This window comes from Polypterus senegalus, chromosome 17, assembly GCF_016835505.1.
Source record: "Polypterus senegalus isolate Bchr_013 chromosome 17, ASM1683550v1, whole genome shotgun sequence".
NCBI classification, from domain to species: Eukaryota; Metazoa; Chordata; class Cladistia; order Polypteriformes; family Polypteridae; genus Polypterus; species Polypterus senegalus.
In genome coordinates, this window is record NC_053170.1 from 78,399,487 (window position 1) to 78,425,252 (window position 25,766).

The 25,766-nt window shown below is 36.2% G+C and overlaps 1 protein-coding gene across 1 annotated transcript; it reads right to left on the bottom strand.

Annotated features, from left to right (window-relative positions):
• Positions 1-4,879: 4,879 nt before the first annotated feature.
• On the bottom strand, positions 4,880-24,278 carry tk1 (thymidine kinase 1, soluble). Its single transcript, XM_039740440.1, has 7 exons — positions 24,025-24,278; positions 23,767-23,798; positions 22,993-23,106; positions 21,884-21,977; positions 17,048-17,137; positions 5,893-6,012; positions 4,880-5,370 (listed from the first exon to the last, which is right to left on the bottom strand). The coding sequence occupies exons 1-7, from the start codon at positions 24,088-24,090 to the stop codon at positions 5,188-5,190; spliced, it is 699 nt and encodes a 232-aa protein (XP_039596374.1). The 5' UTR covers positions 24,091-24,278; the 3' UTR covers positions 4,880-5,187.
• Between the last annotated feature and the right edge of the window lie 1,488 nt (positions 24,279-25,766).

The window sequence follows — 25,766 nt, forward strand, 5'->3', positions numbered from 1 at the left end:
GATACAGTCTCAAGTTTAAAAATGCCTGACCCATCTCCTTCTGCTTCAGAGACACTACTCCTGAAAAAGCTGAACAACCAACACACCACTCAGCAAGCTCAATGTTAGTGCATTTCCTGGCAGGTGGGGCAGCCAAATCTAAGTTGACATGAACACTGGGAGAATGTCTGTGGCAGTTCTGGGTGATGCTGTTTGGCTTGATCAATGCACTCTCGACTTTTGAGTACCTGATGAAGGAGGTTTTGGCTGGCATACTCTGCAATAAGTATATCTGCTACTGTCATGACCTGCTAATTTATGCTTCAGTATTAGAGATGGCCATCCAAAACTGGTGCAAGGTTTTTCCTGGCTATTCAGAGAGTTAGGCTACTGTATGTTTTTACCCTATGAAATGTTACCTGCTCCAAAGAAAGGTCCACTTCATGAGTCACATTGTGATACAGGATGGAGCTGCCACAGACCCTCCATGCTGACCAGTTTCCCAGGTAAAGACCTTCAAGGCCCTAGTCTCCTACTACCATCTTTTCATCACAGGCTGTGCTATTATCACAGCACCTTTTCACTGCCTAACTCACAAGGACCAACCTTTCTGATGGGACGATGAATGTGCCACTACACTTGAGTTCTCCAGTCCTGGTCTACCAGGATCCACAATGGCAATTAGTTGCAGACACTGATGCCTGCAAACTGATAAAGAGGTTGAGCACATTCACCAGACTTTCACCACACGATTGGCCATGTTCAAGTCTGGCCACCAGCAGCATTGTCACTGGTATTTGCCACTCATCGCCTGGGCTTACCACTCATCTTTTCACAAGTCCACATGATGCATCCCAGCTTCTGTAATTTTTGTAAATAATCTGTGTACACCAGTTGGCCTTGTTTTTGGGTAAACGTTATAGATAGATATTCTAGGTGTCTGAGGCCTGAAGTACTTAATCCAGCTATGGATCTTCCTGGGAACACCCATGTGTTTGCCATGTGGCACCAGACTGAAGCAACGGCTTGCAAGAAGATGACCTGTGACCGTTACACCCATTTTCAACAAGTACAAATCACAAAAAGTAAACATCCTCTTTGCTCTTTTTAATTTTTCCCTTCTCTGTCCTTTTTTTTTTTTTACTCATCCTTCCTTGAATTCTAAGCACTTTATACAATATACTAGCCATGTGCGCCAAACTATGTTGCGTGTGTTAAAGTTGTCTGTGAAGAGCTCCCTGTTTAAACGCGGCTGCCAGTCGTGAACTGGGCCCTTCGTCGCACAGCATTATGATTTTTTATAAGGGAAACAAAATTACAAAAGAAAACCCTTGGATATTGATTCGATAGGAACGGCCTACTCGGAATCACTGTCCGAATCGTAATTATGTGGTGGTGTAGGAGCATTTCTGCTTCTGTCCGTTCACAGTCAGTCTCGTTTTCACGACGCTATCGTTTCTTCTCACGATGTCTTCTCAACCTTTCTTCAATCTCGCAGGTTGCTTTGTTGCAATCAAAGAGTAAGGCAATATACACGGAGCAATGGTTATAAAAGGGGGACACATAGGTATCCAGGCTCTTTAAAGCATAAATAGGGATCACTTCACTGACATGTGAGCAAGCCACGGTACAACTGTGAGACGCGCAGCACTCGCCGGCTACAATGTAACAATAATAATTTCCGGAACGTGCTGTTACGTTGTCATTCATTTTACCCACTGTCTTTCTTTCATTCATATGTTACGTAGGCACGTACCTTTTATCTTCGGCAATCTCATTCTCTACCCAGGCCTCAGGAGCTAACCAGCGTTACACTGTCCACCACCCCTTTCGTTATTCTGGCACATTGTTGACATCCGTGAGTAACAACAACGTACTAAACTGGAAGGTGGACTACGCGGACAAACAAAGATCAAGATCTAAATGAAGATCTCTTTAGTTAATTTAAAGCACAACAATTTCTTTAGTTTGAATGTCTGTGTTTTGAGGTGTGACTGGAGTACTACAGTCTTCAGTAGTATAAGCCTGGAGGAGATTCTTAATGCAATGCCTATGTTTTAGCTGTCTCTCTACTGCCATCTAGTGCTTCTTCTTCTAATTCATTCACGGACAAACAAAGATCAAGATCCAAATAAAGATTATACAGTGAACCCTCGTTTATCACGGTTAATCCGTTCCAGACTCTACCGTGATAAATGAATTTTCACGATATAGGATTCTTTATTTATAAAATCGAATATTTTCGCAGTTAGAGTATAGAAAACCTGTTTACGACCTTCTAAATATGTTTTTTAACATTAGAGCCCTCTAGACATGAAATAACACCCTTTAGTCACCATTACACTCATATTACCCAATATATTAGACAAAATAAGAGAAAATAAGGCATATTAGACATTACAAAAATGTTACTAGGCGCACTTGCCTTTTAAGGCGACCGACTTTTATCCTCAATTTTTGTGCGCTCCATGTGTACATCAGGCAAGTAAGTGTAGGGAATGAGAACATCTAAGTGCCCATTCCTAAGTTTTTTTTTATCCCCTCGAGTGCCTGTCCAAAGTCGTACAATGTTAGCCCGAATGTGTACCGCTAAAGATGGAGTTTCATGCACTAAATAAGCTACAGATGAGAATAAGCAAGCACCATCTCCCCTGATATTTACTATGCGGTGAGGCATTTGTACTCCATCAAAATTAATTATTTCCAGAGACATAATTTTGTCTATTTTTCCAGCGCATCGCGCATAAAAGCAAGGGACCAATGAGAGCACCAGAACTCTGCTCACATCACATCGCTTCGTACCGACTTCTATCCTCAATTTTTGTGCGCTCCATGTGTACATCAGGCATGTACGTGTAGGGAATGAGAACATCAAAGTGCCCATTCATAACATCTCCCGAAAACCTAAGTTTTTTTTTTATCCCCTCAAGTGCCTGTCCAAAGTCGTACAATGTCAGCCCAAATCTGTACCACTAAAGACGGAGTTTCATGCACTAAATAAGCTATAGATGAGAATAAGCAAGCACCATCTCCCCTGATATTTACTACATGGTGAGGCATTTGTACTCCATCAACATTAATTATTTCCAGAGATAATTTTGTCTATTTTTTCAGCGCATCGCACACAAAAGCAAGGGAACGATGAGAGCACCAGAACTCTGCTGACATCGTGTTGCTTCGTACCTCAAGCCGCAAGTAGTAAGTCCGTAATAAGCGGAATACCGCTACGCTTTGCACTCACGGGACGGAAGGACAATCCCGAACACTTTTATATAGTAGATTATTGTACTATACATTTAATTGCACACAACCACTAACCTATGAAGGCACGACCTCAGTAGGAGAGTCTTCAGAGATGGTGCAGTGAAGAAGTACTAGGAGTAGGCAGTGGGTGTCTGGGTGCGCGGCTGAAGAACATCTTGATAGGCAGTTGCTGGCGCGGTCTTTTCATATGCGTGAGGAGGCTTTTGTAGGGTATTGCCATCTTTAATCATATCCAAGAGTTTCACCTTCTCCTGGATAGTAAGCATCTTCCTCCGGCACTTAGTTTTATTGTTAGAAGGCTTAGAAAAAGCAGCACGTTTAGGAGCCATCGTAGGGCTTAGATAAAAGTTCTCAGAAAGCGCATGCGTAGTGACGTAAGCGTGTGCGAGAAAAAAATCGCGATAGAGTGAAGCCGCGAAAGTCGAAGCGTGATATAGCGAGGGATCACTGTATATAGAGATACATACCCTTGTGTCACTATTCCCAATCGTTAGGTGATGAGTAAGTTATACTAAGCAAAAGATATTCCTGGAATTTCCCACCAATTAATTAATTAATTAATTAAAAACACTTTAGTTATATTATGATTCACAGAAAAACATTTAACCCTTTTTGTAGCTAACCAGCAATTTATAACCTGCTGTACTGAAGTTGTTCCAGAACATGTTTTACAATAAAATAGTTACAGTATTGTCACATTTACGGAGTGAAATACTTACCGTCCAGTCAACATGCAATACAACTCCAATCGCAGATTCCATGATAAACCAGAATGTATTACACAACAGAAATCCATAGTAATTAGAAAATACAAATTGACTTACTTGATTTAATCCTTATACCTGCTGTTATATTCTCGTTATCTAAAACCTTTTAAGAAAAAGACAAAAAAGCCGATTTTGCTTACATCTGATAATTTGCATGAATGGTAAGTGTGATGTGGGAAGAGATAATATGAAGAGATCATATGAAATGTGCAGACTATACAATACACGTCAAGAGGCAAGCTTGTAAAGTTGCACAGAGAAAAAGAGAGAAATTAAAAATAAGATGGTCAAATGTTGCTTAGCCTTAATAGTCATCTCCCTTTATAGGGATTCACTATGTCTGGTGGGGACTTTATTGTTGGAGAATCTCCTCTCCCTCATTATTCTACCTTACAGACAACTACTTTTTTCTTTTCTTTTTTTTTTTTTTTTAAAGCCTCGTTTTGTTTTATTCTTTCAAAACCAAAAATATTTTTTGTGTTAGTTAAATGACTGAATTGTTTGATCTTTAGGTAGTAGTATTTTAAATGTTTTCTAAATCCAGTGTTTTCAAATATGTGATTTATATTTTCTGGGTATAGTTTGTACCCAATATAATAGCAGATTATAGTTTCACATAATGGGGAGGGGGAATTGCTAGCTTGAAATAAATAAGTGTATGCAAAATTAGAACTTAGAACAAGGGGAAAGACAAGATTCCAAAAGAGATGGTACAGACATGTACAAATAGTTTTTTTAATGCTGTCAGAATATCTTTTTTGTTTTTGTTTTAAAAACACATTATACGCAAAAATATTTTTTTTGAGATTATCAAATTCATCCAATTACAGTGAGCACAGTAAAAGCAAGTCCTATTTAAAAGAAACATGTTTAGGTATGTGACCATGTGTTTAATATGATCATATGTAACTCATGATACATACATTGGCAAAAAGCATCAGTTTATACATTAAACACACAGCCAAAAAATGATTTAAATATATTTCTATAAGAAAAATATGAAAACAACCAAATGTTAAGTGCAATTTTTAAAACTACAGTAAATTTGTCAATTGTTGAATTTAATCTAAATTGCTTCATTTTATAACCATGGTTTCAGATATATTGAAAAATGGGTTGAGCATCATTTTTAGCAAAATGCATTCAGAGCAACATGTGTAAAGTCTAATTGGTGTATCTACGCAACTTGAAGTGTGCCAAAAAGTTTTCTGTGTGTTTTGTCAGATGTTTTCCCAGATAGGTTGTGAAAAGAAGACTCTTCTGGCATCATCTGAGGGATATGGTTCTCTTTTCCAGATGGTGATCCATAGCAGACTCTGCATACTGCATGATATTTATCTGCTCCTCCAATCACCTCTACCTAGATATTAAAAAGGTAAAACAGTTACATGGAAGCAACCGAAATCTCTAAATTAGGCATATTCAAATGAGAGTACAGTTATATTCTAAATTATGCAAAATTTACAAGCATTGACTGCAAAAAGTGAACAAAATTAATTTTTCATTGGACAGGAAGAGACAATGTTAAATAAATCAAATCTTTAATACATCCCCTATAAAACTGTACAAATGGATTACTGTAGAAATGCTTATTGTTTGGCCTGAATTGCCTCGAAAGCTTGCATATTGTAATCTTTTTAGTTAGCCAATAAAAGGTGCAATTTTTGACTTCTCACTACGTTCATAATGGCTAACACATTACAACACCCTAGTACTAAAGCTATTTTCTCAAATGAACAGATAATTTTAACTATGTTTTAAAAAAACACATTTCTAACATTAGAATAAAGAATTATATTAATATTAAATATTACAAAATATGAGAAATTGTCTATGATTTAAAAACAGAAAAAAACTTAACATATAGTGGCTTCTTTGTTACCTCTTTCTCACAGCCAAGTCTCTTTGTGTAGGCAGCTTCCCTGTAACACTCCATGCAAACAGCATTCAGCTTTACCACACTTTCTGCCAGTGGAACTAGGTTCAGGATATTTCCAAATGGCTGAAAATTAATGAAGAATATTGAGAATAGGAACTGCATATAACTGATGAATATAACCATTATGGAAAACTTAGTAGTGCCACCTGCATTGTGTCCATGGGTAACGGCAATTAAAACATACAGTTTTACACTGATCATACTGGAGACAGCAATAATTTAATGAACTGAGAATGCAATTTCAGTTAAGTCTATTTCTAGTAGGTGTGCCAATAAAAGTACACAGGGATAAATACACAGTACAGCAAATTTGCATAGCTAATTGAACTTAAATTAGTGAGGATTTACAAAAGATGATAAAAGGTTCCCCTGTATATTAACCACTTATGCCCTAAAGTGATTTGGCATTATTGAGTCTAAATTAGATACCCAAAAGTGAACTGCTAGAGTCCTGCTTATAAAAGTGCTTCAATTGACTGAAGAGTAGTGAGTAAAACAATTCAATATTCAAAAAGAAAGTCTTTATTTGAATAAAAACCTTTTTTTTTATCATATAAACTAAACCAAAACACAAAAACTGCAGGTGTTTTAAACATTTCCATCCAAACATACTGGATTTTAGAGTACATAGCCAAGATATTTAATGATGCACAACCCTGGAATCAGGGTTTTTTTTGAAAAACAAATACTTAATATAAATAATACGATATATATGCACACAAACACAATTTATACATTACTCTAAAGCAACAAGCAATCTGTAACTATAATGTATGATTATGTACTCATTCAAACATTTACTTTCAATTCTCTTTTGATGCCAGTCTTCAAATCAATTTCTTTTTACCACTAGACAAAGGGAAATCTTACATTTTGTACAATAGATTGAGGATTTTTGTGATACAGTACGCACATCTTCACCTGCCTTCTGCTTCAGTTGCACCACTAAAATACAGTGTTATTAATAATTCATTTGTTTTATATTTTGTTGTTGTTTTTTTCTTGCATTTCACATTTGGAATAAACTAAGTATATAAATACATTTTCATTAGAATATTAGAGAGAGAAAAAAAAAAACGAGAATAGGCAATTCTGGAGGCACATGCATCACGTGAAATATAAATAATTTCCTTAAGTATTCAAGGATAAATACAGGGTGACACAGAAAAACTGGAAGTTTTGAAAAAACCCAATAAAAATAGAAGAAATCCAACAAAAAAAATTTATTGACAGCAATTGAACTACTACAACTTGCCTTTTAAGAGACAGTAATCCAAATTATCAATGTCTGAAAATTACGTCCTGTAGATGGCGTCCTCCTGTTCGTATGCATTCTTCCAATCTGCTGTTGAGGTTCCCCATTGATCGCTGCAACATCTTAGCTGGGATACCACGAATTTCGTCTTGAATTCTTTGTTTCAATTCATTCAGTGTCCTTGGCCGAGTCGTGTAGACCCGACTCTTAAGGTAGCCCCACAAGAAAAAAAATTACAAACGGACAAATCCGGTGATCTTGAGGGCCAAGGAATGTCACCGAATCTTGAGATGACACGGTTACCGAACAATTCTCGCACAGCTGCCATCGATTGCCTTGCAATTGATTACTAAATTACTAAATGGCGAGATTGCTTACAGCTCAAGGTCCCTGTTCCACAGTGCTGCCAACTGTACATGGCTGCCACTACGCATTTCAAAAGTTCCCATTTTTCTGTGTTACCCTGTATTTCCTGGTCCTGTTGATTTGTTGAATTTCAGCCTGTTTAATCTGAGCAATATTTCTCTCTCTTCAATGTCCAAATTACTCAGTGCCTCCCTAATAGTCCCTATTACTGGTGTGAAGTTATCCCTTACTCACATGTAAAGGCTTCATAAAAGTGCAATTTTAGAGCTTTTGCTACTTTACTGTCTGTATTTGAATTCCCTTTAATTATTCATGATGCATTTCACCTCCTCTTTGAATGTTCTTTTATTACTTACGTAAATACTGAAGGTATCTCTATAAGTCATCTTTGGCTTTGTCTGTAAAATTCCACTGCAACTGTCTTTTAGCTTATCTAATATCCTTCTTAGTGATTGTTCTCAAGCTCTCATATGCCTTATAATTCGCACTGGAGTTATTAGTCTTGTACGCCTTACAAAGTTGTTTTTTCCTTTGCAGATTATTTTTTCAACTCTTTATTAGCCCACTGTGGAAAATTTTATAGTTTTGTACTAATTCCAATTTTTGGTATGTACTTCCAAATTTTGGAATGTCCTGCGTTGTATGTATAATGGTTGTAGCTGCAGGTAAGTAAGGTAGGATCAAGCATGAGCCAAACGTGTACCAAAGGAAATTTCTCGGTCCAAAAAGGTTTGCTTTAAAAAGATTTAGTAAAAATTCAAGGCAAACAGTCCACACAAGAATAGAGAAAAGTTGTTACACATGCAGAATCAAAGGCAAAAAGGGAAAAGGGGTTTCTTCTTAAACGTAACCTTGTTAAATTTCAGTAATTTTCAATGACTTGAAGATGTGTTATTTCTCTATTTTTTACTCACATTCAGTATGTTCTAAATGTATGGTGCTATACATACAACTGCGCATGTTAAGGTACAGTTTGAAAAAGTGTGCCCTCCATGCCTTACTCACAGCAAGGCAGGTCAGTACCTGGCACTAATCTGTAGTCAGAGGAATAAGAAATAGTTACAATATACCAATTCAATTCAGCTTGTGAAAGTTATAAGAACCTCCCATATACTATGTACTAATTTATAGGCAAACATTTAATGTAACTAAGAAAATACTTCTATTAACTTAACATGAATTAAATAACTAACAAATGTCTCCTACAATGGTATTAAACCTGTTTCACTGCTCCACAACCGTCTCCATGCTTTACAGCTTATTCTGGTTTATCCCTTTTAAACTCTGCCGCATCTGTTCAAACTTTGCCTTACCAAAGTAAAATTCACCAGTTTTAGTTTATGCATCAGCGCTCTGCCAAAACATAGAAAACTGTATTATATTTTTTGTCACCAGCGGTTCAATGCCCTCTACATCCTCAGTTCTATCTTAATTATCACAAAATACTAAATCTAGGCAGGTTTCCCTCCACATTAATACTTTAACATATTGTTTTAAAAAAAAAAAGAACACTCACTGATTATGTCTAAAAATTCACACTATTGTACGCCGCTAATTGCAAGGTTAGCACAGTTAATATTTGGGGTAGTTAAAGATCCCTATGACTCTAATATCCCCCCCTGTGAACTTTTTACTATGATTAATAAGCTGCACGTTAAAATTACTGTTCATATTTGGGGGTCTATAGCACACTTTTAAAAATAAGGCCACTTTCCCTAAAGATTTTCAGACAAATCCAAACACCTCCACACTAAAATGTGGCTCATCATTCAATGATAACCCCCTTCCTTTTCAGTTATGTATGTCCTTCCTAAAAATATGTATTCATTTATGTTCCATTCATCCCCATCTTTGTTATTTAGCCTGGTTTCTGTTATAGCTATGCTTGGTTACATACAACTAGAACTAACCTGTTTTATTTTTGACACTTCTAGTATCAAGTCAATCTATTTTTAACATGTCAATTTTCTACTTTAGAACTTACACTTTGGGTTAGAATTTAGATTATTATGCATATTTGTTTTTACACTATTTTTAATTCCTTCATTTACAATTCTAAACCAAACCCTAAACTCCCTGCCCCCCATTCTCTAATTTAAACAATCCTCAACTAACCTACTCAAACACATTTCCAACACATTGATGTCTCTACAGTTCAAATATAACCGGTCATGGTGGAACAGGTCCCATTTGTTCCAAAAGGATTTCCAATGCCCCATAAACCTATACTCTTCTACCCTACACCAAAATTTGAGTCTAATCTCCTCAATCTTGCAATGGACTGGTGCATGGCACTGGCAGAACATCAGAGAAGACTACCTTGTCAGTTCAGCTCCCAAGCCTGGCACCTAACTCTAAATTTGGACTGAAAGACTGACACCCTGTCATTATGTTTGTCATTTGTTTCAGCATAGACAACGACAACTGGATCCACCCCCATTCCAGCCAAGAGCATATCCACCTTTCCAGGGAGGTCTCCCACCTGTGCACCTTGAAGGCAACACACTGTGTAAGACTCTCGGTCTCTGGAGTAAATCTGTGTTGCAATCTCTCTAATAAAATGAGTCCCCACTATTCACAACCTCTCTTTCTGGGGACTGGTTTTGAGATGGCCTATTGGACACCTTTTACCTCAGAGTTTTCAGAAACACCATCTAGCTCTCCCAGGATCTGAAAATGGTTTGACACTTCCAGTTCTAGGGTTGATGACCCCAGACATCTTTTGCCTAGCACCTGTGACCTACCTCTGTCTACTAATCAAGCACAGCATTGAGTCCTCCAGCAAACGCATGGTTCTCAACATCAAAACAGTCAAAACTGTGACTCAAGGTCTTCATATTACATACCACTAGCATTTTGTAACTTTTCCAGGACATACTCAACTTTTTGTTTTTTGAAGAAGGCAATGACGATGACATTTCACGAGTATATGCGTCAAGTCTTATTGTACATCAACCAAACAATCTGAAGCTTGTGCATAAACATGCGTAAAGATTAGCAGTCACATATGTAATTTATTTTGTGCTTTTTACACACACCTGTGTCATGTAGTACAAATGACCAATTATAGATAACTATACATTATTTGAAAGGTCTGAAACTCAATTTTATAATGGTAATGAGTCTTTCACTGTAAAGAAGAGACGAGACAACATGGAAACATGATTTATTTGAAACAAGAAATCCTTGCATACTGTATGTAAACATACTAGTATTGCTTTTTATTGACTTGTGGATTTATTGCAACATACACAAACAACTTTGAAATATGACGGTGACCCTTGAGCTTGTGTAGCTTGATCACTGCCTGCAAAAGATAATACTGACATTTTGACAGGTGCAGATTTTAGATTTTTTTTTTTCATAGGACTTGTGAGGTAATGGAATGTAGCTGCTTACGTGTTAAAAAATAAAAAAAAATAAAAAAGCAGAGTCAGAGCTAGGTGCCCTTATTATGACACGAGTTCAGTAAATTGCTCCAGTTACATTTGGAAAACTGGAACACTGCTGAAAATTGCCTTTTTATGTTATGTTTTATAGACAACCACACCATGAATGTAGTGCCTCTGTTGGTCAGTTACCTAGGACTCTCCCATGACAAAAACGCAATAAAACTCCATTAAAAATGTTATTCCTTTGAACAAAAAGTTATTTACATATTCAAAATTCAGCCATAATACACATATTTTATGATGTTATTTCTGAGCTCCAGATGTTCAAACCCCAGTGAGAAAATGGAATTGGCAGATGTGTAAAAGGTAATCATAACCAACCAGTATCACACAGTGAAAGACAGGGAATTGAGACATTTGGAGCAGGTTTACATTGGGTTCAGAAGAAAAGAAGCTGTTTAATGCTTCAGCCAAACAAAACTGCGCTTTAGAGAGAAGCAACATATGCTCTCTGCTAACACTAAACAAAAAAACAATTATGTTGAACCTGTACGTGTGAAGACATTTGTCTGTATGATTTTTGCAGTTGCTGTGTGCCGCTTGCTAAATACTAAAAAATATGGAAAATATGATAGACGTTTGCATTTTTAAATTCAAAATCGCAATTTGGACTTGTGTGATTACTAAACCAAAAAAGAGACTGCAAGTTATTATCGGTAATGTACGCATTGTGCCTCCAAATGCTGTGCACTTTTGTAGTAGGGCTGGGTGATTTTTTTCAGTTAAAATGTTTAATTTGAACGAATATTTTAAAGCAATGTTCAAACATGAAAATCACTTTCTTTTTTAACCAAATGATAGAATTAAACAGTCAAAGAAACATTTTAGTTCGATTAGCTGGTCACATGTCAAAACACATTAATACAAAGAATATGACAAGCTTGACTACTCTTATGAATAAGCTAATTCCAAAATGAGTTTTATGGAATTGGTTTGGTCATGAAAGATCACATATCAAATAGTCTAACATAAAATACAAAGTATCCAAAAAGACAATAGCAGTTAAAAGTGTCAGCACATCCAGTTTATGTCAGCACTTAAAATAGAAATAGCAAAATGGAACCAGTGCAAGAAAGCAAGGGACAAAGATACAGCCTATCTAAAAGCAATATCTTTTTTTCATATTCGTCACCCTATTTCAGCATGGACTGCATCAGTTATGCTCCCTGTCATATATTCCATTAAACAGTGTTTTATATTAAGAGCAGAGTATGCCTTGTCTAGGAATGGGGGAAGAATTACACCAGTGCTTTCAAACATGCCTTCTGACCCTGCAACGGAGGGGAACAACAACAAGCAGGCTTTCTGAAATGGGTGGTCGGAGGGCTATCAAAGCAAATTCTTTTGAGCTTTCTTTGAGCCATACACGCATGAAAGTTCTGCACATGGCTCATACAGCTCTGTGATGTCGCACTAGCCTTGCAAAGCATGATGGGGTGCTCTAAAAACAATGTTTGTTAATCTGGCTGCACAGCTACACTACTTCTAATTATTGTATTATTATTATATTTGATTATTGTATGAGCATTTGGATGGATAAAAAAAAAAATGCAAGATTGCTGTTTAGAGACTTCTTGTCAGCTTTTAATATAATCCAGTCCCACATTTTAGTTGACAAACTGATTGATAAATTCTGTGCTCAACATTTCTTGCCTCACATGTCCCGTCATCCTACATTTACACAGATCGTCGTAGACACAGAACACACATTATATGTATGTATTCCAAATAACGATATATTATTTACCCTATGCAATTCCAAACACCTCACAACCAGATAAACAGACTTGAGCTTTGAGAACTTCAGCTGCGTTGGTGGAGGAATGGGATAGCAGGTTGCTTACTGCTTGTGCTGATTGGCACATTTGCAAAACAAAGATGCTGATGAAGAGGTGCAAAGGAATTTAAGGTGGCCTGGAATTACGACTTTTTTCGTAAGTTTCAGGGATTCTAGTGTTAAATACATATGTAGGGTCACTGCAAGGCTGTTGTCTGTCATCTCTTTTGTTTATCTTACACACGAATGACTGGAGGAGTTCCCACAACAACAGACATATCCTGAAATATGCAGATGACTCTGTCGTTGAGTGCATTTACATGCAGTTTTATAACCTGGTTATTCATAGAAACCTGGGTGCAAAAATGCCATGTGTGCTCTTTTTCTGGTTAAAGAAATGGGGATATGGGGCTCAGAGAAATTAGGTTAACAAATGTAGATTTTTCTGTGAATAACCTATTAATTTGGTCATGTATACACTAACTGGGTTAGACGTAAGGATATTGTAGTCTGCATATGTCCTTTACACTGTTAGGCTCCACTTAACTGTGGCCACCAATTTTTGCTTCACACATGCAGCCATGGGTAGAAAATGGAATTTTCAACAAAGATAATTTTCTTGAGGCTAATGCTCACATTATTCCTTCTCCTCCTTGAAATAATCTGTTCCATTATTTCAGAAATCGCTAAATTAAAGTTGCTGAGCTTTACAGTGGTAAGCTTAGCAGCACAATCTCAGCAGTGTTTGGGGTAAAGCATTAAAAGTAATGTGCATTATGTAGTCTGGTTACTCTTTAAAGTAACAAGTAACTTAATGCAGTAGCTATTTTATTGACATAAAACACCTACAGTAAAAGGCAAGAAGCAAATGTACCAGTATGCCACTCCTTTGTAGGGTACAATCATACAGCCAAGCAGAAAAAGATATGCTGCATAGAATCCAGTCAAGGAAACCTATAAATAAAGTATTAGTTTAGTCTTAATCCAGCCATTTGGTGTGGTCAGGTGGTGCAGCAGCTGGTATTCATACAGTGAATCTTCGGGTGTTCAAGTCGGGAATGTAAAAAGGGGTTAATGTCTTTACTTCACAGCACATTAAGGACTAAACATATTTACACTAGTGAAATACAAGAAAATTTTCACGTTTTGGTGTGCTTCTGGTTTGTTTCATGAGGGTTCATATTAGTGCTGGGCGGTATACCAGTTCATACCGAAAACCGTTTTTTATTTTTGTTATGATATGGATTTTTCTTAAACCGCAACACCGGTTTAAATTGCCTAAACAACATTTGGAAGGTGGCGCAGCAGGAAACTGTTTAAGGAGGACCTTTTTCACTGCTACACCGCTAAACATATACAATGGAATACATGCGTTATTTGAGGTGTCGCGCAGGGGCTCTGTTTCACTGCTACACCACTTAAACAGGCAGGCATAGAATGGAATACATGTGGTAGTGGAGGTATTGCGAGGTGAAAATGAACAGAGAACATTCCGAAACTGAAGCTGTAGCAGACAATAAAGTTGAACATGATGACACAGTCATTTCTGTTGTCTGAAGATATCGGATGTGGACCATTATGTTCAAATGTTGGGCGCAATCCTGAATGGATGGCATATTTAAACACGTATAACAAAGATTTTTTTTAAAGTTCCGAACACTCTGTGGTTTAAGTTTATAACTAGTTTTAATTTCACAAAGACATTTACAGTGTGGTGATTGGTTATGTGGAGAAAGAAAAAAGATAGGAACTGGGGGTTTGGTACATCAGACAGAGACAGCACGCATGCAATAAAAAGCCCACCCAGATGAACATCCATTGAATTCTGTGTTCGTGTCTCCAACCACCAAGTCACGAACCCAGCATTTACACTATATTTAAGTTAAACCTGTGTGATACCCATTCATACATCCAGTTTTTTTAAGCCTCGTCACACCTACCATAAAGTTCTCTACACTGAACGTACACCTGGGGACCCCCTTACTGCAAAGAAGCAGCACTACCACCTCACTACCGTGCATGTTTAATACCTGTTTTAATGCATTTCAAAATAAAAATGATATCAAATATTTATCTTAGCATTCTAAATTTTCAGAGAGCAGGAATATCCATGAAGTGAATGTATTCTGTGCAGCGATCCCTGCCTGCGCCTCCTCTTAGTGCGGAAGAAGTCAGTTTAAGAAGCGCTTACCGATTAACAACTGGGTTGGGGAACACAACACAAAGCATTTAATGTGCTACATTAACTTATGTCGGGGTTGGAGAAAATCTAGTAAATGAAACATTGATTTTAGGGTGAAAGTTAGTTTATGACATTCTACTTTAATGAGAAAATAAACTACGAGAATAAAGTGGACATGTCAACTTTAATCTCAATTTAAGCATCAAGATTAAAGTGGAAATGTAGAGAATAAAGTCAACATGTTGACTTTATTCTCGACATATAGTTTTTTTTTTCTTCGCTGTGGCCCTAATACGCTTCCGTAGGGCTATACCACAAATGGCATTATAAATACAAGTTGCAGTTTTATTATTTATGTATATAGCTTAGATTGAAGCAAGGTCCATATTAATGCAATTTGCCTTAATGATGGTTCAGTTGGTAAAGATGTCATCACCAAGTTGCACTTGTTTTATTTTATTTTTATTTGGTGAATACTGTGTAATGCACCTGGGCTTAAAGTCTTGAAGTAACAGTATTATTACTAGAAGTTACACTATTATTTATTTTATTGTTATTATTTATTAGTTTAAATATTATGCAGTTTAATGATGATAAAGTTGTTTAAAAAGTCACTTTAACGTGTCAGTGGACAGAGATTGTTAACATTAACAGAAAGTGTAGTTGGTTTACAAAAAATATTTACTATGTATTCCTTTTCCAAGACATGTTCAGTGCAATATAACTTTTGACAAGCACCTCTGGATAGTTTACTAAGTCTCAATGCCTCTTTGGATGGTTGAAAATATGTTGTCAAAATTTTATCTGAAGTTGTTTGCAAAATTTATTCAATAAAAAGGTTCTATATTTTGACTGCAACTGTCATGAAATGTGATTCCTTCTCTTCATTAGTGCCACCCCCTTGAAAACTATCACTTTATGGGGCCATGCAAACCTGTATTAATTCTTGTGTGCACATTAAAATGTTTTTTTTGTACAACGTACAATTCTCATGACAGTGGAATAGGTTGTTCTTAGCCAGTCTTCTGCAGTAATTGCAGTGGAAAATGTGGTTAACATCCACTCGTGCATGAGAAAAAAATACTGTTGAATACCGTGAAACCAGGATAATTTTGAAAAATACCATGATATAGAATTTTGGTCATACTACCCAGCACTAGTTCAAATATGGGCTCAGAATTTAATCACAAATGCTGAACAGTGAAATGTGCAGCTTTTCATACAAAAGAAAAAAAAAGAAATTCACTGTTTGTAATAACGCTACATTTTATTTTGTTTTTAAGTTATAAGTAATGTAACTAAGTTGTGCTTAAAAACAATGTTCCCCACACTGCTCAGGAGAAACAGACTCCATGCTGAACTTTTGATTCATGTCAGCCATTGATATTGATAAATCAATGGTATGATTGTTGCTTTTTAAAGCTAAATATCTCTTAATACAAAGGATATGGTTTTACATTTTGGTGCTCCACTTCTCCCCATTAAAGTTGAGCCAGTGGGAGTCAAAGAACAAGGTGGAGTACTACAGCTATCTAGGCACAATGATGGATATCAGGCTAAACTTTGATCTTAACATAGAAAAATCATCTGGCCATTCTTACAAGTTGATTCTTTCTTTTCTTGCTATTTTGCCAAATAATTTTTGTCCGATAAGGTAAGTATGTTAGTAATAGCCGCATAAGCCTTTTGTTTAACGTCTTTTGATTGCTTTTTTTGTATTTAAAACAATACAAACTACTGTAATTAAACCTGCTTAATAAATAAATATTTTTCTAATATAAAGGCAAGGAATGCTGGAGTAGGACAGTAAAAATACTGTTTCTGTTCAGAACAAACCAAAATGAAAATAAATTGTTTCTAATCCCTAGTATAAATCAATCCAGCTACAGTATAATTTGTAAATAAAGGTAATTATGTACAGCAGCAAACTAAAAAAAAAGCACGCACAGCTGAAATAATAGCTGCACTCTCCTAATTAAAAAAAATAATCTCAGCAACTTTTGCTATAAAACAGGTTGTTTAAAATTCCACATTTAGCAACTTTTTAAAATGTAAAAAAAATATACCTTTCTCTGAAAGGTCCCATCCAGGGCTGCTACAATTATGGTTTTACCCCGATTGGCCATTTCCTCGCAGAATTCCACAACATCTGAAAACTGTTGAGAGATTTAAAAAAATATATATTAAAATAATAAAAAACTTTATTTTTATGCATCTAGTACCCTGTCAACGTACACTCATCTAAAGGATTATTAGGAACGCCATACTAATACGGTGTTTGATCCCCTTTCGCCTTCAGAACTGCCTTAATTCTACGTGGCATTGATTCAACAAGGTGCTGAAAACATTCTTTAGAAATGTTGGCCCATATTGATAGGACAGCATCTTGCAGTTGATGGAGATTTGTGGGATGCACATCCAGGGCACGAAGCTCCCGTTCCACCACATCCCAAAGATGCTCTATTGGGTTGAGATCTGGTGACTGTGGGGGCCATTTTAGTACAGTGAACTCATTGTCATGTTCAAGAAACCAATTTGAAATGATTCGAGCTTTGTGGTGCATTATCCTGCTGGAAGTAGCCATCAGAGGATGGGTACATGGTGGTCATGAAGGGATGGACATGGTCAGAAACAATGCTCAGGTAGCCCGTGGCATTTAAACGATGCCCAATTGGCACTAAGGGGCCTAAAGTGTGCCAAGAAAACATCCCCCACACCATTACACCACCACCACCACCCTGCACAGTGGTAACAAAGCATGATGGATCCATGTTCTCATTCTGTTTACGCCAAATTCTGACTCTACCATTTGAATGTCTCAACAGAAATCGAGACTCATCAGACCAGGCAACATTTTTCCAGTCTTCAACTGTCCAATTTTGGTGGGCTCATGCAAATTGTAGCCTCTTTTTCCTGTTTGTAGTGGAGATGAGTGGTACCCGGTGGGGTCTTCTGCTGTTGTAGCCCATCCGCCTCAAGGTTGTGCGTGTTGCGGCTTCACAAATGCTTTGCTGCATACCTCGGTTGTAACGAGTGGTTATTTCAGTCAAAGTTGCTCTTCTATCAGCTTGAATCAGTCGGCCCATTCTCCTCTGACCTCTAGCATCAACAAGGCATTTTTGCCCACAGGACTGCCGCATACTGGATGTTTTTCCCTTTTCACACCATTCTTTGTAAACCCTAGAAATGGTTGTGCGTGAAAATCCCAGTAACTGAGCACATTGTGAAATACTCAGACCGGCCCGTCTGGCACCAACAACCATGCCACGCTCAAAATTGCTTAAATCACCTTTCTTTCCCATTCTGACATTCAGTTTGGAGTTCAGAAGATTGTCTTGACCAGGACCACACCCCTAAATGCATTGAAGCAACTGCTATGTGATTGGTTGATTAGATAATTGCATTAATGAGAAATTGAACAGGTGTTCCTAATAATCCTTTAGGTGAGTGTATACTTTTCAAAACATGTATTGGAAGCTTAATATCGAATATGTAAGCTACCAAATACGCATTGCTACTTAACAACTTTAATTATTGAATATATGCACTCTAATTTAATATCTTTTGAATATAGTGCAGTTAATCTTTGAGCTGTTTAAGGAGTAGGAATACTTTATAAGTAAATAGTATGCACAAAATTTGATACATTTTCTACTACAATAAAAAAAATCATTTTACGGGTTCAATAGCAGTATTTGCTTATTTTCACATATGCCACATTTTGAAATTAAATATGATTTACATCTAACACTCCAGTATGTGAAACACCATACAGGTGACACCATAATGAATTAAAAAAGAAATACAGCTAAAAAAACAAAATGGCAAAATGCAGAGAAAGTTCACTGTATAGAACTACCAAATAAAAGAATTAAATACCACTAACTTTTTTGGTTTACAATTAGATAATAAATACTAATAAAATATAAAACCTACAAAGATCCTCACCATGATTTAAGAGTGCCTTTCTGGTGCTGATTAGACTAATTTCATTCTATAGTTAATCTCACATATGGCTTAAGCAGAGAATCTCTTTGTCAGCTACACAAAAAAGAGTCACTGCAATTAAAAAAATAGAGAACGTCCAAATTGGAACACAGTATGACATAAGAATTGACTTGGGCAATCCAAAACAAAAGTATTGGAAGAAAATGATATGCAGCTGGCCTAATTACATGATAAATGTCCTTAGTACAACAGGAAGCTAAGCATATTCAAACCTTTTATACTTTTTAAGAGAAAGCCAACAGCCAGCTGCTCTTGAAAACAAAGTTTAAATTGCAAGTCAACTTATTTTCTATGGTTGTATGCGCATTCTTGTAGCATTTCCATAGCCTTTTGTCATAAAACACAGTTTTACCTCCCAAATCACAATAATTTACAGGACAGTTTAAATGATGAATTTAAAACCTGGCATAGTATTATTAGGCATGGGTGTACGGGTAAGCGTGTCTTTTATACACTGAATGACAATCCATGGTTAATAAATAATAATAATTCTTTACATTTATATAGGGCTTTTCTTACTACTCAAAAGAGCTTTCCATGCAGCGTTGGTTTATATCTTGCACCCGCCAGCCACTTTGCGTCTCTGCCGCTTGCGTATGTGGATTTCACTTTCATCAAACTAAATAATCTTTCAATTCTCGTGGATATGCCTCTTCATTGGGAGGAAAGACTACTTTTCCCTGATGGCAACACGAATTAGACGACCTACAAGACTCCGACTTAAAAATTTAAATCCAAACAATATATTTGATCTCTTTTTGCTGTTCTGTTATTTCACCGAGTAATAATTTACATTTGTTTGTGCTATAATTTTTTTTTGAGACTTTCAAATGTTAGTACTTTCATCATCTCTAACCGGTTCTTCATGTGTATCGCGCCAACGTTTTTGAATTCTTTACGACGTTCTAGTTTGTCATCTACTCTTTAAAATATAATATAATATAATATAAATATATATATATATATATATATATATATATATACACACATATATATATATATATATATATATAAAAAAATATATACACACATATACACATACATACACACACATATATATCTAATATAGTGGGGAGGGGTATTTCTATAAGCTAAATATTTTTAGGCTGTTAATAATAATAGGCGCTTTTTTTTTTTAAATTGTATCTATTTTTGGCTAAATACCAAAACCATTTACATTACATTATACCAGTTAGGTATATTTTAATAAATATTATTAAAATGTTTATTCATTCTTAAAAATATATAAACTTCATTTAGTACAGTTTATTATATAAAATTGTATTTTCATGTATTTATTTTAATAAATCTAGTATTCTTTTCTATAGTTTTCAGTACTCTGTCCTGTGCACACATAATATTATATAAATATTTACTAGATATTTTTATATACAGTACAATCACACTGGAGAATTGGAATACATGATAAACAGAAATTATAATGCACTAGGCTGACCCGCCTTTTAAGGCGACCGACTTTTAAGTTGACCACTTCTTAAGGCAATTCAATATGTAGATTAATTTGGTATTTTATACAAACTCATTAATTTGGTTATATTGCATTTGAGCGGTATTACTTTAATACTCGTAGTTTCTGTTATTTTTGCGATGAAATTAAAACTTTTTTTCTATATTGAGGTCGCCCTTTTGAACCCCCCTGATATTTACTACGCGGTGAGGCATTTGTACTCCATCAACATTAATTATTTCCAGAGACATAATTTTGTCTATTTTTCCAGCGCATCGCGCACAAAAGCAATGGAACGATGGGAGCACCAGAACTCTGCTCACATCATGTCGCTTCGTACCGCAGGCTGCAAGTAGTAAGTCTGTGATAAGCGGAATACCGCTACGCTTTCCACTCACGGGACATAAGGACAATCCCGACCGCTTTTATATAGTAAGAAAGAAGAAGAAGATATCGCACAATTTGGAGTAGAAAAATCATCTTTTACCTGGAAAAACTAAACTACAAATCCCATCGTGCATTGCAAAATGGACGGGGCGTGTGTGGAACTCCGCGCCTGCGTAGCACTCACGGGACGGAAGGACAATCCCGACCGCTTTTATATAGAAGGATAATATGATTGAGCACCTATTTTAATTAAACACTTATCTTAATATGTGATTGTACACCATATAAGATATTAAGCACTGAACTGCACCAAACCTTTAGATAGTTAAAACATTGCACTGAGATTCACCGAGTCTTACATGCAACTTCTCCACCAATGTAAAATGACACAACGAAAGCTGATGCCAAAGGCTGAGTGGAGGATTAACAGTAAGGAGGCAAGATTAAAAAGGATACTGGACAAAGACAGCCCAGTGCCAAACAGGTGTCAGCAATTAGCGTAATGAATAAAGAACATGGATGGCCATAATAAAGTGGACATGGCTAAAGGGCGATTACACAAAGGTGGCAAACAAAATGCCATTAGGTGTTGCCCATTGTCAAAACAAAAAAAAAATGAAAAAATCTCTACTCCTTTCGCTTTGAAGGGTGCAACTGTCCATTTGAGTGAACCCAGAAAATGACTAACAAACTGGCAGAGACAGCACTGCCATATTATTGGGAGGAAGAGATTTTGCTGCACAAAGCATCAAAAGTACATATTTAAGAAGTAACATGAATATAAAGCCATTCCATTTATTGAACTAGTGCACTAAAATAAAATACTGCTTAAGTATACCATATACAAGTGTCAAAGCTGCAGATACAAAATGAAGCTGGCTTGAAAGTTTACCAAATGATCCAAAAATAAAAACCACGCCAAGATGAAAACCAAACCATTCAAACTAGTTTAGGAAGATTCAGATTCAGATATACTGAAGTTCTAAATACAGTGTTGCATTTTAAACCTCAAAAAACTGTTTAATTATTGGTCACTTACAAATTGTCCTTCATCAATTCCAATGACAGATGATGAAAGTGCCAGCTCATAGATGTCTTTCAAATGAGATGCAGGTACTGCTTCCATAATGTGCCTAAAAATGTATAAAAATTAAGAATTTTAGCAAATAACAAAACTAGGGCGTGTCAACAACAGCTGGATTGAATCCTTTTTTTTTATTGTTTTTAATACGGATACAGCATGCTTTATCAAGAAACCAATAACACCAACATCAACACTTTAGTGCACACAGTAGGCACTCAAATACATAAATGTATACATTTTAAAAAACATAGCTACCGAGTTGTGTTTTTATTAAACATTTTATTTTTCCTTCTACTTCTGATGCATAATATTTGAGGTTTCATTTCAATTTTTCTTTGTAAAATCGTAACAGAGCAATCGAGTTACAAGGGAGTCTTGGGCTGGAAAAAGCAAAACATGCTTGTGGATGAACTGAACTCAGATGCAATCTACAGATATAGAGTATACTTGAATTGATGACTCTATAGAGTATCACCTTGGTGTAAACGTTTACTGTGTCTAGGGATGGTTCCTGCCTTGCGCCTAATGATGTTGGAAGAGGTGCTAACCTCCCTAACAACTGGCATGGTTGAAAAAGAATGGTTGAACTTGCCCAGCAAAATACTACAGAACTAAAAACATATTGCATAATACATCCATCCATCCATTTTCCAACCCGCTGAATCCGAATACAAGGTCACGGGGGTCTGCTGGAGCCAATCCCAGCCAACACAGGGCACAAGGCAGGAACCAATCCTGGGCAGGGTGCCAACCCACCACAGTTGCATAATACATGTATGGCAAATGTATTCAGCATTTTTGGCCTTTTCTGTCTCTTTCCACTGCTTTACAGAAATGGTTAAAAGACCCATGTGCACATTAATACTTATAGTTAAATTTGTGGAGTATACACTAATGAAAAGTATGATAAATTGACTTCACTGAAAATGTTCCCTAACTGCTTTGAAACTCCTCTTTTCCAGAAATAGTCACATTAAACATACAAATAAAAAGTCAGATAATATTTCAATCCAATATATTAGCTATGGGACATTTTATGAAAATGCAAATAAAAAAGGGCTCACCTGTCATGTGTTGCAACTCCACATGCAGAGTATCGAACATCTTTGGAATACTTAACGACTAGACACTTATACTGAGCAATTTGAAAACGACGTACTCTTCTCATCAATTCTGTGCTATATCATAACAAAAAATACATGAATTAAATAAGGATTTAAGGAAAATATATTTTTACATGGTTTCAAAAAACAACACGTATTTTATTACTATTTGCTTTATCTAGGACGACTTACAACATTGGGGATAGAATTTGTTTACATTTCTTTCGTTTTTCCAATTGGACCACCGGCAAGTGAAGCGACTTACTCAGGGTCAGGATTCGAACCTACGGTAGTACCTCAGGGACTGTCCAAAGTCTTAATCACTAAGTCACACTGTCAGTTAACCTGCCTGCCTACAAATAAGTTAAAAGAGGATTTCATACTGCACTCCAAAATACGTTAACATTTAACAATTTGGCCCCAACTGCATTATCGAGATTAAAGTTTTTGAGTATATGTATTTAAAAGAAAAATTAGCGATGTACACTTATTTTTCTATGTATTCGTAAACACTTTGAAATTATATTGTCGTTTACTTAAAACCTTACTGATGATTAAAATAACCAAATTATACACACAACCCTGTAATAAATTAAAAGCTGTAAATATAGGATTATTATTTTAAAGCTCCTACTCGTTGGTCCTTTTTGTATTGAGATTGGTTGATCAATTACGCGCGAAGCTCTTAAAAAAAGGCCTTTAGACTGAACAAAGCTGTATGATAAACCACCCTACCTCTTTCCGGAAAACATTGGTCCGAAAATAACCTAAAATACAAACCAGAAAAGGCATTAAGAAATAATTTACGACTTAGTGCATATGTGTAATCAAAACATTATAAAATAGCGAAAGTTGGCACTGAGTAAAAGATTAAGTGAAAAATGTATGTACAATGGATCCGTTCAGTTAAAGGCATTATATCTAAAAGCTGACATTTTATGTGGTACATGTCTCATGCTATATATACAACACAATGTTAAAAAGAAAACATACCTGTATTTGACCCCTTATCTTCAACGGTGAATTTGGCATGATTTTAGGAACATTTAAACAATCCATTTAAGATATATATAAATATAAATAACCAAAAATAATGCGTAAGATAAAAGAAAAAATAATTAGACAAAATCAACAGATTATGAAATCAAAATTATATAGATGAAAGGAAAGACAAAACAGTGAATCCAGAAATGATCAACACAATTCAAGAAAGGTTCCCGCTCTCGTTGAGAACTTTTTTTCCAATCCTAGGCGTACCTTTACACGAAGTAGTTGTTTGATTGGTGAAAGTAGGAGGTTGGACAATAAACCTGATTGGTGCTACAAACGGAAGTGACGGAGGAAATCGAAATCGACGGTCAATGAGATTGACCTACGTAATATGAAAGGGGATGGGTTAAATAAACCCGGAACATTCTCAAGGAAGAAATTCTGTAGCTATGATATTAGTTACAAAGCTTTTAGTATTGTACCAGTTGCTCACTGGTACAGTATAAAAAAAGTGTTATTTGGTTTTCCGAAACATTTTTTTAGTATTATATAATCTCAATTCAATACCGACATCATCGTGCATATATCCTGCGTAGAACGATATATATAGTAGTCAAACTAATAGTAGCAATTCATTCAACGTCACTAAGTAATGTAATATATTGTGATGTGTCTCGCTGCTGCATGGGCTGTGGAGAATGGAAGAATGGTTCGGGGTTTGGAGTCTTGCGGGAAAGCACTTTGTGAGGGCTCATGTCTCCACCAATAGAGAGCGCTAAATGACTGAGTCAGGGTGAGAAAGGGTTGTAGAGCAGGAAGAAGCAGACAAGCGGAAGATTAAATGATTTTATTATTTCTGTAGTTGTCCCCGTAACCCAGTCTACTGCCGGGTTTTGGCACCGTTTATATTGTGGCACACCAAATAAAAAGCCAGTCAGGATTTTGAAGATTTCTCCCGGAGAAGCGTCTCCTGTGTGTCTTATTCGATAGGTCGTCACAATATTGTTTGTCCAATGTATGACGAAATTGAGGAAATCCCATTTTTACATAAGCTGAACATGAGAAAGGCGCTATATAAGTAAAATATTTTTAAACTACAATATATATATATAGACAGCAGGCACAGAGTTGAGTCAGATGTCGTTTATCCGTGAAATTCAGTAGCACGTTTATTTAACGCTACCACATAAGGCAGTAATTGGTTCTACTTCCGTAGTGATCGGTTGCTATGTAGTTCCTTTTAGTTTTCGGATGAAAAAATATGCGGCATCAGAAGACGAATCGATGAGTATGAAGGGAGGATTCAGTAAAAGTCGTGTGCTTGCTTTGATAGGCTCTTGTATTGCCGTGACTCTGGAAAAATGAAGTGGGTACGAAAATAGACGGATGGATGGATGGAAAACAACTGGACGCCAAGTCAAAAAAACATAGTCTTTCTTACCTTAGCAAGTTAGAAAATGTGTGCATAGCATTACAATCGGTGCTTATTAAGTTGAAACATTTCTGTTATTTGTTTCATCAAAGAGATGGATATCTCATTTTTGTTTTTTAAATATTTTGCCACAGTGGTGTGCATGACTTGTGATGGAGGTTTGCTTTGACCACCATGCTGCTGTTTTAACAGGGATCTGGCAGAAGCTCTTCTGCCATTTTAGTCACTCATGCTGATTACTGACCGGGGTGTTGGGTGGGTCTTTTTCCAGCATATATGCCTAGTGGTTTTAATTTAATTTAATAGTTTGTAT

What these genes read in the sequence shown, in the direction of transcription:
- tk1 (XM_039740440.1), bottom strand. Translation starts at nt 24,090, where the DNA reads ATGGATTGTTTAAATGTTCCTAAAATCATGCCAAATTCACCGTTGAAG. An exon ending in AGATAAGGGGTCAAATACAG is followed by an intron (nt 23,799 to 24,024) that starts GTATGTTTTCTT and finishes TTTGTATTTTAG; the next exon opens with GTTATTTTCGGACCAATGTT. An exon ending in CCAATGTTTTCCGGAAAGAG is followed by an intron (nt 23,107 to 23,766) that starts GTAGGGTGGTTT and finishes GTTATGATATAG; the next exon opens with CACAGAATTGATGAGAAGAG.